Here is a 14,112-nt window from a genome sequence, read left to right on the forward strand (position 1 = left end):
TTTGCTTAAGAGATCCTCAGGGACCATCTCAAGAGTTAGCCACTGACTGCAATTTACCACTTCACCGGGATTAAAACAGAAGCCTTGCTTCAGAAGCAGTCAACAACTGCAAAAGAGACTGTCACTCTTTTGCCACATTGATGATGTTTGCAAAGATATGGAATTATTCATGTTCCAACAAGCAACCCCACGGGATTCCAAAATAAGAATTGCTATTATTCCATCAATGTGGATATTAATTATAGGATCCTCCTATTTTCCAGGATACAAACTACAGATCCCTGCACTGCAAAGTCACTGAAACGTGATTTTAAATTGACATTGAGTTAGTACCCTAAAGCTTTGCATATTTTGCAGCAGAATTAATTAAGTGCTTGTCATATACCAATTAAGTGATGTGAAATGAAGGAAATATTCTGTCAGATGCATCATGAGTGGCTAGTTTACTGTCGTTCATGTGATTCCCTGCAGTAAAAGCATTCTCGTGATATTTTGAATGGTGGTTAAGTCTAAAGTAAAGGTTATTAACAACCCTTTTTGAAAAAGAACTTCTCAATCCAATTTTAATAGTAATTAATTACCTGCAGTTAATACTTACAGTCTATTTTATGTTTTTATGAAGATTTATAAGTAATTTTAATCAAATAACAAATGATAATTATCATTTATTATTAAATTTTAATACATTTAAAATTATTAAATGTAATTTAATAATTAATAATCAATTAATACAAAAATATTTTTTAATAATTACTAAAAAAAAATTTAGTAAAATATTTTAGCTTGTGGCCTCATCGGGTAACTAACTGTGATGAGTTACTGAACCAGACAGTGAGGGAAACAAATCCTGTCAGTGAATCTCAATTCCCTTGAGTTAATGACTTCGTAGCGACTATACTTTCAGTTTATTTAAAATACTATAATTTTGCAAATGGAGTTTAAAATAAACAATATTTTCAAAAAGTAATGTTTTAATGTATAACATTTTGGAATTGATCCATATGAAAAAGCAAAGAAAATTTCCAGTGTTATAAGCCTGGAAAGTAATCACATTATCAGATATTCTTCCAGTGGCTAAGCAAATTTATCCATTGAGTAACTGAGCCACACAGGCCCAGAGAGTTTACTCCCAGCCTATGCCAATGCCATAGAGCTCAGCTGAGGCATTGTGGAACTGCTTTAATTGGCTTAACAGTAAGAAATATTGGTCGCTTGTAATGTTGAAAGTCATTAATGTCCAATCTTATCCTCCACTGAATAATCCCAGTATTTTCTTCAGTGCAAATCTTCTGTTTGTAAAAACACTGACAGGTTTTATTAGAACGACTAGAAAGGAAATAGTGACAAAGGGACAGGTCACTACACCAGCAATGAAGAATTTATTAACCTCAGGTCCTTGACAGCCAGAACCAAATGGTAAAGTTTATTCTTATCACTATAGTTTTAGAAGCTTTTTAATAATTAGGGTAATTTTTTTTCTTGGATTTTGAATTTTGCTTATGTGGGTCGCGGTGTTGTTCTTGCTGGGAGTTCTACAGGAAAGTTAGGTGTAGGGTAATTTTAGGATAATTGAGGGATGATTTTTGATTACTGATGTGCATCAGATCTAAAGGGTTACACACTGGCAATAATCCTGCTATTATCATTCAAATATTGTGTGGTGCCTTTCACAACCTCAGGTACCCTGAATTGTTTTTTTACAATGAAGAACATTTGACATGCACTGTTGTAATACAGGAAAGACAGTGGACAATTTGCATACAGCAAATCCCAAAAATAGCACTGTGATGATCACCAGCTAATTTATTTTAGTGATGTTTGTTGAAAGATAAATATTGGCCAGGTCACCAGGGCGAATTCCCCAACTGTTCTTCTTTTTCACCCACCAGAGGGGGCAGAAAGGTCCACTCTTTAATGTATCGTCCATATGAAGGCACCTTCAACAGTGCAGTACCCCCTCAGTGCTGGACTGTAGTGTTGACCTAGATGTTGCGTGCCAGTCCCCGAACTCAACTTTCTGTCTCTAAAGTTGAGAATGTTACAATTGACTCATGGCTGAGAAACTTCCTGAGTCAGCTGATTTTCAGTTTTTCATAGTTCCAGCTGCAGATTTGACCAGTTGTATGCAGCACACTCCATGGTGAAACAAAAAAACTTTGTAAATGAATTTGAAGATGATCACCATACAAGGAAATGCTCACAATAGAACAACAAAAATTCTGAAAGCTTTTCGAAAGCTTCAAAAGGCATTTCAATCCATGAGCAGCTTTTCTCCAATGTCATGTGGGCAGGGTATTAAGAAGTTTCAAAGAATGGAAGAGAAAATCCCTTATTTAACAGCTGACTGGTATTGCTACTGGTTGTGTTAGATGCATGGTGTGTGTTAACAGCATCTGACATTACAGCAAATCTACAGCTCTCTTCCTGCTGATAACAACCCTGTACGTAGAGTTGCCCAGAGACATTATCAGGTAAATGGGGCATGCACACATGAATAGAACGGCCTTCTGTAGTTGTGGCTAACAAGGCTTTGTTGTCTGATTATTATCTTGATATCAGTCTTTCATGCAACACAAGATATGCTGTAATTGGGGTCCTTCTGATGGGTCATGCATTAGAACAGCCAGTCAGGTCTTCACACCTGTCTGTACTCTCAGTTTTGTTTATATTGGAGTATGCACTAACCTTCCATCAAAATACAGCCTCATCATTTCTGTCTGCATGTGCAGGTGCTGGAAGATGGGCATTTAAGCTGTCCTGCCTGGAGTCTCTTCAGTTGTTATCCTCCTTTTCCAAACAGGAGAATTCACATTGGGAAATCCATTGATGTCAGGAATGTTGTTGAGCCAGAAAGGGATAAAACATATTTGTCCAACTTTCTCTAAAACCACAGAACCAGTTTTCTTTCTCTCTCTTGAAAGTTAGCTCCATGGGGGTATAGCAGTATGGTGGATATTTGAGTGAAATAGTAATCCAGAGGCCTGAAGTAAGGACCTGGCATGTTTTTGACCCACAGCAATGTGGTTGACTCTTAATTGCCCTCTGAAAAGGCCGAGCAAACCACTTGAAGAAGGAATTCACCAACACCTTCTCAGGGACAATTAAGAATGGGCAATAAATGCTGGCCTCAGTAGCAACACCCACACTCCTGGACTTCATTAAAGTCACTCATTAAACTTAAGACAATCCAATCATCTGCCTGGAACACATCACTTCCTTGCTAGCCTATTGGCCAAATATTCTTTAATATTTCTTTGTGCCCTAGATATGAACCCCATGTTTGAATCTATTCAGATTCCTCATCTGCCATGTTATCGAAACAGCTGTGAGCAAATCACAAATGACATCCAATGTGACTATGACAAAGATGAACTTTCCCTCTATGTCCTTCTCAACTTTATGGATACTAGGGCAGCATGGTGGCACAGTAGTTAGCACTGTTGTCTCATAACGCTGGGGACCCCAGTTCAATTTCGGCGTTGGGTCATTGCCTGTGTGGAGTTCGCACATTCTCCCCATGTCTGTGTGGGTTTCCTCTGTGTGCTGCAGTTTCGTGTCACAGCCCAAAGATGTGCAGGTTAGTTGGATTGGCTATGCTAAATTGACCCTACTGTCAGGGGGATTAGCAGAGTAAATAGGAGGGGTTACAGGAATAGGACCTGGGTGGGATTGTGATTGGTGCAGACTTGATGGGCTGAATGGCCTCCTTCTGCACTGTAAGAATTCCATGATTCTATGACTTTGATACAGTTGACCACATTATCCTCCTCTAATGCCTCTCCACAGTCATCCAGCTGGGGTGGAACTGCTCTCACATGGTTCCTCATTTCAGATTATACCCAGTGAAGTACTGCTTCTCTCACTGCTCCCACACCATTACTTGTGCTGTTTCCTAAGGTTCTATCCTTGATCCTCTTCAGCTGTCAGGCCTTGAAGATGGGTTTGGGGCCAGAGCTACAGGGCAGGGAGGGAAGGAAAGAGGAATGTGGGTTGGGGGGGGGGGGGGGTTCCAATGGACACAACATACAAGTTAATCAATGTGAACCTCGCTGCGCTTACAATGTCCACATGGGTCGGCAGACGATGGCATGGAGCTGTTGCCATGGCATTAATTTTACACCGCTCTTCACCTGCCCTCACACCTTAGCTAGATCCTAAAATTCAGCCCCATATATGCTGAGAGCTATTGAGGGTGGAAGAAAGAGCAAAATAAACTGGGGAGGAAAAGCATGAGAGAGAAACATGACCTGGCAGAGAGAGAAAGAGAAACAACATGGGGAGGGAGGTTGAGAGAGAAAACAAATTTGGGAAATCTAAGAGAGAGGAACAGAAAATGGGAAAGGAGGGAGAGAAAGAGAGCAACGAACTGGGGAAGGCAAAGGACAATAGAAACTGGAGAAGTGCAAGGTACTTCTTTCAGCCTATGAAATGTGCTGTTGCATGATGCATTATTTTCTAGTAGTAAGGGAGCATTGATGCTTCTCCCTGAGTACTGAGCTGCACGTCCCTGAAATTGGACTTCAACAGCAGTATGGTGGAATCAATGAATCGAGCCATGTTTGGTTTACGCTTATTTTTATAACTTGCTCTGTGTTGTAAAAAGTCACAAAAAATGTACAAAAACTTGTTCTATTTACTAGGTTTTTGTGGAATTGTGACAGGACCCTTTGTATCAAGGTGGGTTGGCTGAGTGAGAAAATTTTACAACTCAAGTTACACAAACATGGGCAGCACGATGACACAGTTGTTAGCGCTGCTGCCTCACTGTTCCAAAGACGCAGATTCAATTCTGACCCTGGGTCACTGTCTGTGCAGAATCTGCACATTCTCTCCATGTCCACATGGGTTTCCTCTGGGTGCTCCAGATTCTTCCCAAAGTCTGAAAGACATGCTGGTTAGGTGCATTGGCCATGCTAAATTCTACCTGGAGTGTGGCGACTAGGGAATTTCACAGTAACTTAGTTGCAGTGTTAAAGTAAGCCTACTTGTGACATTAACAAAATAAACTTTAACTATCCACCTCGGTGGTGAAAATCCAGCCCTAGATGTTACTCCTTGTGATCAATATCAAGGGCAGGAGTCTTAGTAGTGTTGAAGAGCAGAAGGATCTTGGGGTCCGGGTCCACAGGACTCTTAAATCGGCCTCGCAGGTGGAGGAGGTGGTCAAGAAGGCGTATGGTGTACTGGCCTTCATTAATCGAGGGATTGAGTTTAGGAGTCGGGAGGTAATGCTGCAACTTTATAAGACCCTTGTCAGGCCTCATTTGGAGTACTGTGCGCAGTTCTGGTCGCCTCACTATAGGAAAGACGTGGAAGCTATTGAAAGGGTACAGAGGAGATTTACAAGGATGTTGCCTGGACTGGGAGGCATGCCTTATGAAGTTAGGTTGAGGGAGCTGGGTCTCTTTTCCCTGGAGAGACGAAGGTTGAGAGGCGACCTGATAAAGGTTTATAAAATGTTGAGAGGAATGGATAGGGTGGATTCTCAGAGGCTATTTCCCCGGGTTGAAATGGTCGCTACAAGAGGACACAGATTTAAGGTGCGGGGAGGAAAGTACAGAAGTGATGTTAGGGGTAAGTTTTTCACTCAGAGGGTGGTGAGTGAGTGGAATCGGCTGCCATCAGTGGTGGTGGAGGCGAACTCGCTGGGGTCTTTTAAAAGACTTCTGGATGAGTATATGGGGTTTTATGGGATTGGGGGTTATAGATAGGTGTTGATGTGATCGGCGCAACTCGTGGGCCGAAGGGCCTGTTTGTGCTGTAGTGTTCTATGTTCTATGTATAATGTTGTAAAAATGACACAAAGGTAATACTTTTTTTAAGCATAACTCACCCTGAAACCCTTTTTTTGTATGTTTCCATTGATTTATAAATTATTTTATTCATCTCACTATAAAGACATCAAATATATTGGGTATAATCTTACTAGCTGTTCTCACCGCATTCCCACTGCAGCGAGGTCAGAGAATTTGGAGCCCAGGTAAATCTCTGTTCACTGCCGTGGGATGAGAAAATCCCGCTGGCATTATTGGTGGTAACATTCTGGCCTTCATTTGAGATTTGATGATCCTTAAGTACTCATCAAATATAAATACAGTAGTATATTCATACCCAGGGCAAATGTCACATTGAATATAAATGATCTAAATGTCACATATATAAACGATCTGGACGAATATGTGGGTGGTCTGATTAGTAAGTTTGCTGATGACACGAGAAGTTGCTGATAGTGTCGAGGATCGTCAGAAGATGCAACAGGATATAGATAGATCGGAGACTTGGGCATAGAAATGGCAAATGAAGTTTAATCCAAACAAATGTGAGGTGCTGCATTTTGGAGGATCAAATTTAGGTATGAATTGTACTGTAAGTGGCAGAACTCATAGGACCATTTATACACAGAGGTCCACAATTCTCTAAAAGTGGCAACACAGGTGGCCAAAGTGATTAAGAAGGAATATGACATGCTTGTCTTCATCACTCGGGCATTGAGTACAGGAGTTTGGAAATTATGTTGCAGCTATATAAAACCTTAGTTAGGCCACATTTGGAATAGTGTGTGTAGTTCTAGTCACCACACTATCAGAAAGACATGGAAGCTTTGGGGAGAATGCAAAGTAGGTTCACCAGGATGTTTCCCGGTCTCGAGGGTTTTGGCAATGAGGAGAAGTTGAATGAACTAGGATTGTTTTCACTGGAAAGATGGAGGCTAAGGGGAGACCTGATAGAGGTCTACACATAGACAGGGTGGATATTCAGAGGCTTTTTCCTCAGGTAGAATTACAAGGGGGTACAGCTTCAAGGTGAGGGGGGGGGGCGGGTGTAGTTTAAGGGAGATGTGCAGGGGAAATTTTTCACACAGAGAATGATTAGTGCCTGGAATGTGCTGTCAGAGGTTGTGGTGGAAGCAGACACGTTAGCAACATATAAGAGGCATCTGGGTGGGTACACGAAGAGGGAGGAAATAAAGGGATACAGACTGAATAAGGGCAGAAGTTTTTTTTAGTTAGAGCATCATGATCAGCACAGGCTTGGAGGGCTGTACTTTTCTTGGATCATTTGACATTTGATTATATGGCATTCAAAGAACAATGTTCCAGGAGTGCACCAAACCAGAGTTGACAACCCTATACTGGACAAGCCTACCATGGCCATGATGTGTAATTCATGTGAAATCATTGACAAGCTAGGTGCCCATTGGATCTTTTCACCGTACTAAACAGGATTGATAGTCTTATGGGTGAATGTACCATCAACAGGCGGCAAAAGATAATCACTGCGTATTTTGTAAAATAACTCAAATTTATATTGTGCAGCTTTAAGTGTTTAAATTTAAGTAAATATATTTGTAATCATTGCTTTGTTTTAGTCCATTTGTACTGTTTTAAGTGTTTAATGTACGTAATAAGAAATGCTGGGTAATTCTTTTTTTTTTAAGAAAAACACAACTGTGAATTAGTAAATTCCAATTCTCTTCCTGTGCTAAGGCAGACTTTCATCCATTTCCCATAGCTCATAATTCCCAGAACAGGTTGCTAACCTGTCACCAGGGGCTTATAGCTTGAGGGGCACCACTCTACATCAAGCATGGCAGACCAGGAGTCTTTCCCACTCTTACTATCAGCCATTGGTGTGTTTGGAAGGATTTGCAAGTTGACACATTCAAACTGTGTGACTGTGTTAACATTGCAACTTCCTTGGTCAAGACCTGGGATGGAACTCGAACCTGGCTTGGAGACAGGCACGTTACCCACTGTACCACTAGACCTCCCCTGAATTAGTAGATTAGATTTTGATATGCAGTAATACATAAGTAACATTTATTTCTCTTCTAATTTTTGTTTCCAATCTTCCCCTGGAAGGTGCTGTCTTATTTTTAAGATATAATCCTACAGGTAGGGATGGGGGCAATAAATGCTGGCCAGCGACCTACGAACGAATAAAAAAAAAGTTTGTTAATTATCTCACTATTCTTCAAAAATAAGATAGGCAGTGAATGTTGGTCAGCTGTTTGACACTGGGAGTCCGTATGTGCACTTTTCTGACAGGAGGGACTGATGATCAATCAAGCAGAACTATGTCTGATTTTTCTCCTCCCTCGCACTTGGTCAGGTTAAGATAATTATTACTACTATAATGTTCGACTAGGCTTGGGAAGGAGTTAACATCACAATATATCTGCTGAAGTTTATAAAACTGATAAACCTTGGTTTGTGATTCTTACTGGTTGTAAATACCACTCTTAACAACTCCCCAATGTTTAAGGCAGACTCCTGGATCTATAACCAGTGATCTTGGTGCCCTAACTGCCATAAGGAAAGGAAATTATTGTTTCTACTGGGCATGGATCATTTAAAATTGGCTCTGGAATTGCTGTATGGTGAATAAAAATAGCAGTATATTAATATTCTTTGTTTCTTTTATCTTCCTTTCACCTAGATGATCCAGACAACCAAAATGCTGCTAGAAAATGGTGATGGAGTGTGTGAAAAAATAATGCAGTGTCAAAAAGCAGGTAGGTCAGGTGCAACTTCTGAAGCTACTACTTCACTAGAATAGAATGGAATTAAATCATGTACTGCAGCTGCTTCCACATTGAATTATTGTTGTGAATTCTAATGAGTTCCTTTAATCTCTACATTAGTTACACTTGAATTATTTACATCGGTTTAGAACAATTCATTCATCGCAATGAGAAAAAAATAACATTAAACCAAGGAAAGGGACTTTAGGACAGATGGACAAACATTTGGGTAAAGCAGTAGGCTTCAAGGAGGTGATATGTAGGGACAAGATTCCAGATCTTAGGGCCTAGACTGCCAGGATGGGGTGTAGTAATTTGGCTCCACCAGTGAAGAACACTATAGACCCAGTCACCAGTGGGGGAAAAAAGGTTGGCAATGCATAAAAGATCAGAATTGGAGGGACACAGAAGGGTGTAGGAGATTATAGAGAATGGCTGGGCAGAAGCATGAAGTGCTTTGAACACAGGGGTGAGAATTTTAAATTTGTGACTTGGTGGACCAGGAGCCTGGCCCTGCCAGTTGCTAATAGCAGACATTCTGCAGTGTATGTTGGAAAGAGAGAGTCGTGGAAACCTCTAAAGATCACTTGATTTCTTAAATTATTTCATGTTTTTACAGTAGTTACAAAACGTGTTTCACTTGGTGATAGAATTTCACAGTGGGCGGTACTTTTACGGCCTCGCCCAGGTGAGAACAGAAATTCCTGCCCAAGGTCAACAGAGATTTATCAGACTCTCACCCGCTCTGATTCCATGGTGGTGGAGGTGATGGAGTTCAGTATTTTATTACACCTTGCTCGGTTGTTCCCCTCATATGTTAAAATGATTCAGATACCAATAGCATTTATCTAAAAGTCCTTGTCATACCTGTAATGCTTTTTAAACTGAGTAACAAAATGCGAATAATAATCAAATTAACAGTTTGGTGTAAGACTCTGGAGCTCAAGTGACTAAAATAGGAGGATATGAGCTTAGGCTCATGATAATTCCCTATATGAGAGCTCTGAGTGAAAACTGTATGCCTCTCTGTGGAGAAGGAAAGAATATAAAATTCCACAAACCCTTTTTTGTGTATTAGTTACTAACAGGATATTGATTCAGTTGAACTACCACCCAGTGTCAGTATCCAGTATCATCTGGATGGGAAGTTTTTCAACCGTGGTCGCTTACAGGCAAAAGCAAATTTGATCACCATGAATATCCACAGCTTTCAGTGTGCAGATGATTGCTGCGTGATGGGTCACTCTGTACAGAATATGCAAAGGGAACTTGACCTCTTCAACACCTTCTAAAAGTGGCCTAACTTTAAACATCACCAAGACAACGATCCTTCATCAACCTTCCCCAGGCCAGATTAGCATCCCTGTGCCATGTAGATGAGGTGGCTCTGGAGTATGTGTAACACTTCCCAAATCTTAGCAGCCACATCTCCCAAGGGATGACCATCAGTGAGCAAGTTCAGAACCGCGTCAATTACACCAGTATTGCTTTCTTCAAGCTGTGCCAATGTTTCTTTGAAAAAAGGGACCTTTGGAAACCATCAATGACCTGGTTTATAAGGATGTTGTGTTGACTGCCTTCCTTTACTGTGGCAAAACCTGGACTGTCCATTAACACCACGTTAAGATTCTTAAGAGTTTCCATTAGCAGTGCATTGAATTCTGGAGATCAAACAGGAGGACTACCAACCAATACTAGCATCCTCCTTGAAACTGCACCTATCAAAGCCCTGCTCCTGCGAATGAACTCCAATGGATGGTCATTGCATCCGGACGCCTGAAATCACCTCCCTTGGCAGGTTCTCTTCTCCCAGCTCTCCAACGGCCAACATTTTAAGGGCAGCTGAAGGAAAAGGTATAAAGATACACTAAAGATCAGAGGCGTTAACACCACTGACTGGGAGGAGAAGACTGTGGTCTGCTCAGCAGGACCCCACCTGGTCCATTAATGCGCAAGCTTCATCGAGGCTTAGCAACTTGACACTGAGGAAGAATGACGGCAGCAAAGGAAGGAGAGAGAAGCCAACCCAGGGCTGCAAATTCCACTCCCTTGTGCCAAAACATGCCCCCACTGCGGAAGAACTCATAGCTCCAAAATTGGGCTCCTCGGTCATCTGAAAACTTTCAAAGCCTGGCGGACATCATCCTCAATTTCAAGGGCTGCCAACAATGATGATTAATTGAGAAAGGCCTGGAGGAACTCACACCCACTTTTTCAATCAGAGGTGACCTCAAAGAAGGCAATGCCTTAAGAAAACATTGTGAAATATGGAGAAATTGTTACTGATCGCATAGGTTGTGGATAGTTTGGAGCACAGTACATACGGCGACACGATGACACAGTGGTTAGCACTGCTGCCTCATAGTGCCAGGGACCCAGATTCAATTCTTGGCTTGGGTCACTGTCTGTGTGGAGTTTGCACATTCTTCTCGTGTCTGTGTGGATTCCCTCTGGGTGCTCTGGTTTCTTCCCACAGTCCAAAGATGTTAGGTGCATTTGCCATGCTAAATTCTCCCTCAGTGTACCTGAAAGGTGCTGGACTGTGGCGACTTGGGGATTTTCACAGTAACTTCATTGCAGTGTGGATGTAAGCCTATTTGTGACTAATAAATAAACTTTAACTTTAAGTTGTAATGTTTAACTGCATATCCTTTTAAGGTACTACTCAGAAATTTACTTTTCTAGATTGGCTTTGATGTCAGTTATATTGCTAGATGTTTCATTAGATTAGCATCTGCTAGGCACCCACTTGTCATCTCAGTAACTTCTTCAGGGTATTAAAAGATCAAAATATCTTTGTCTATTTTTGCTTTCAGTTGCTTTTTTTGGTCTTTTACACAAAGTGTGACATTGGGCAGGAATTCACAGGACGCTGTATTCCCAGTAACACGCCCCCACCCCCCCCCACCCGAGACTAAGATGTTGGCCAGGAGCCTGCCCACAAGAACGCCGGCTGCTCCCCAGACATTTTATGCTTGGCAGCACTCCATTTGGTTCAGAGCAATAATTCTGCCCCCATCTGGGAACAAAGTCACATCTCAGAGAGCCAACTCAATTGGCTGGCAGCCCTGGAGTTTCAGCTGCACAAGCTTCAAGCAGTGGCCACTGATGGGACTACAACAATTCTTGGAAAAAGAGGCCGTCAGGCGGATCGGACTGAAATTAAGTCCAGTGTTTCCGCAGGCCTTGGCTGGCAGACCTCAGTGAGAGGGTTGGGTAGCTGGGAGCCTGAAAGGTGGAGTGGTGCAGGGTATGACTTCTGTGGGGGCACCTCTAATAAAGGGGACCCAACTCCCCTTGCCCCCAGAAGCTGAAGAGCTTCCCAAAGCCTGGGACACATGACCAGTCAAGATTAAACCTGAAATATCTTCCCCCTTGCCTGACACCAGCTGACCCTGTAAGAAATGCCAGGCCACCCACTTAACATGGACCTTCCTCTGCTTTGGAGGGGTGAGGCACTTAAGTGGCCATAAATTGCCCTTCAAACAAGCCAGCAGGGAAACATAATCCAGCCCATTGAAGGTGATAAATATTTTCAAAACATTGGGATACATTTGAACAACATTGCACCACAGCACTGGATGTGGTTTCTTCCTGACTTCACTTGTACCAATCCAAGGAAGAGCCAGATTGAAACAGGACATAAAATTGGAGAAAAGGTCATAACATTGATGTTACTGCACCTAGCTTCTACTTCAGGATAAGATTGACTTACGTATGAGAGAAGATGATTGCAGTTATTGGTGGCTTATAGAAATGAGGCAACTTGAAGCTGAGCTGTAATAATGGCATGAAGTAGAGGCAGCATCATGTTTGTTGGAGACCGTATGTGCCCCATTACTTTCTGTTAATTCCTTTTAATGGATGTAAAATGATTTGATTTGCTATTGTCACATGTCTTAACATACAGTGAAAAGTATTGCTTTTTGTGCGCTACAGACAAAACATACTGTTCATAGAGAAGGAAATGAGAAAGTGCAGGATGTAGTGTTACACTCATAGTTAGGGTATAGAGAAAGATCAACTTAATGCAAGCTAAGTCCATTCAAAAGTCTGACAGCAGCAGGGAAGAAGCTGTTCTTGAGTTGGTTGGTACATGACCTCAGACTTCTGTATCTTTTTCCCGAAGAAGGTGGAAGAGAGAATGTCTGGGGTGTGTGGTGTCCTTAATTATGCTGGCTGCTTTGCTGAGGCAGCGAGAAGTGTAGACAGGGTCAATGGATGGGAAATGATGGGGAATAAATTCAAATTGAAATAAATGAGACTTCACCCTTGGATGGCAATTTTGTCTAATCATCCTTTAATGGTTAGAAAAGACAAAATGAGAGCTAAAATGCATAGAAATGTAAAGCAAAGACATAAGAGGAAGGTAATTTTCACACCAAAACAAAAGGTGGATTGCAGTTATTAATATGATAATAAAAGTTATAAGACCTCAACTCTGACTCAAACCATCCTCCAAGTTGCCCACATCTGGTTTCAACGTGCAAACAATCTTTCTCAGAAAGCTGGTTGGCTGCTAAGACATTGTAATGAGGCAGTGTGCCTCATATATAACCTATCTTCCAAATTTAAGCTAGACGGGCCAGAGGAAACCCATCAGCTAAAGGGGGAAGGGGACACCTTTGGGGCAATGGTAAATAGCATTTATAGCACTGTAGGCGTGCTTCCTTACAGCCATCAAACTTCCCTGCTTTTCTGCCTGGCATCAGACAAGCTGCTCAATGCAAAGAATCCTTCTGGGATCGGACCTCTGCCCAGCTCCGTGATCCCTCCCCTCCCACTGCATAATCAGACCATACCCCACTCCCCAAAGACCTGCACCCTCTCCTCATTCATTCCCGTGAACCCAGATATATGCTCCTTGCCTGCAACCACTTCCACACCAGCCAGGTAGCCAAGTCTATTGCTCTTCTGGGCAGAGAATCCACTGGCTGTGAACCTGTTTGACATGAATTTCAAGATATTTCCATGTCATTAATCTGCTTCTTCACTAGATATTGACATGACGTCACATCAGTATGACTTACAATAGGTTCACCTTGACGTGAAGTGTCGTGGGAGTCTCTCCAGGGGTGTAAAGATAAATATAGCCTACAGGGGAGATGGGAGCCAGCTCTGACTGTAGCTGGGGGGAAGAGGCTGATGATCGAATGGAGAGAGACGTGTCAACTTTGACTGGGAGAGGGGAGGAGAGCCCCTGAGATCGCCGAGGTGAGCTGGGGGGACAATTTATTCTTCTTATGTTCGAGGCACCCTGACTTCAATGCAGCCAGGTTTTGCTGTCATGTTGAAGCCCCGCCCCCTACATGACAGTGTGGTATATGCTCTCTTGATTTTTTAGGCAGAGTATCATAAGATCAGGAGAGAAAATCATCATGTTTTCCTGGAGAGAAACACACCTATTGCTGGAAACAACACATTGTCATTTTTTGGTAAAAGTCCCCCATTGATTCTGTCTCTCTAATACTGCCTGACCTGCTGTGTATTTCCAGCATTTTCTGTTTTTATTTATGCCAGAATCAATCTTCGCCTACTAAACCAGTATGCCCAAGGTAGCAATTGTACTGGTTCAGGAGGGATCAACA

General features: G+C 42.1%; 1 protein-coding gene across 1 annotated transcript in view; it reads left to right on the forward strand.

Moving 5' to 3' along the window:
- plcl2 (phospholipase C like 2) overlaps positions 1–14,112 on the forward strand; it is a 259,438-nt gene that overhangs the window by 212,744 nt on the left and 32,582 nt on the right. Inside the window, exon 4 of the mRNA XM_080209629.1 lies at positions 8,440–8,515. Coding sequence (XP_080065755.1) covers positions 8,440–8,515 — 76 coding nt within the window. The remainder of the gene's footprint in view (positions 1–8,439; positions 8,516–14,112) is intronic.

Source organism: Carcharhinus amblyrhynchos, chromosome 2, assembly GCF_965287045.1.
Source record: "Carcharhinus amblyrhynchos chromosome 2, sCarAmb.v2.hapA, whole genome shotgun sequence".
NCBI classification, from domain to species: Eukaryota; Metazoa; Chordata; class Chondrichthyes; order Carcharhiniformes; family Carcharhinidae; genus Carcharhinus; species Carcharhinus amblyrhynchos.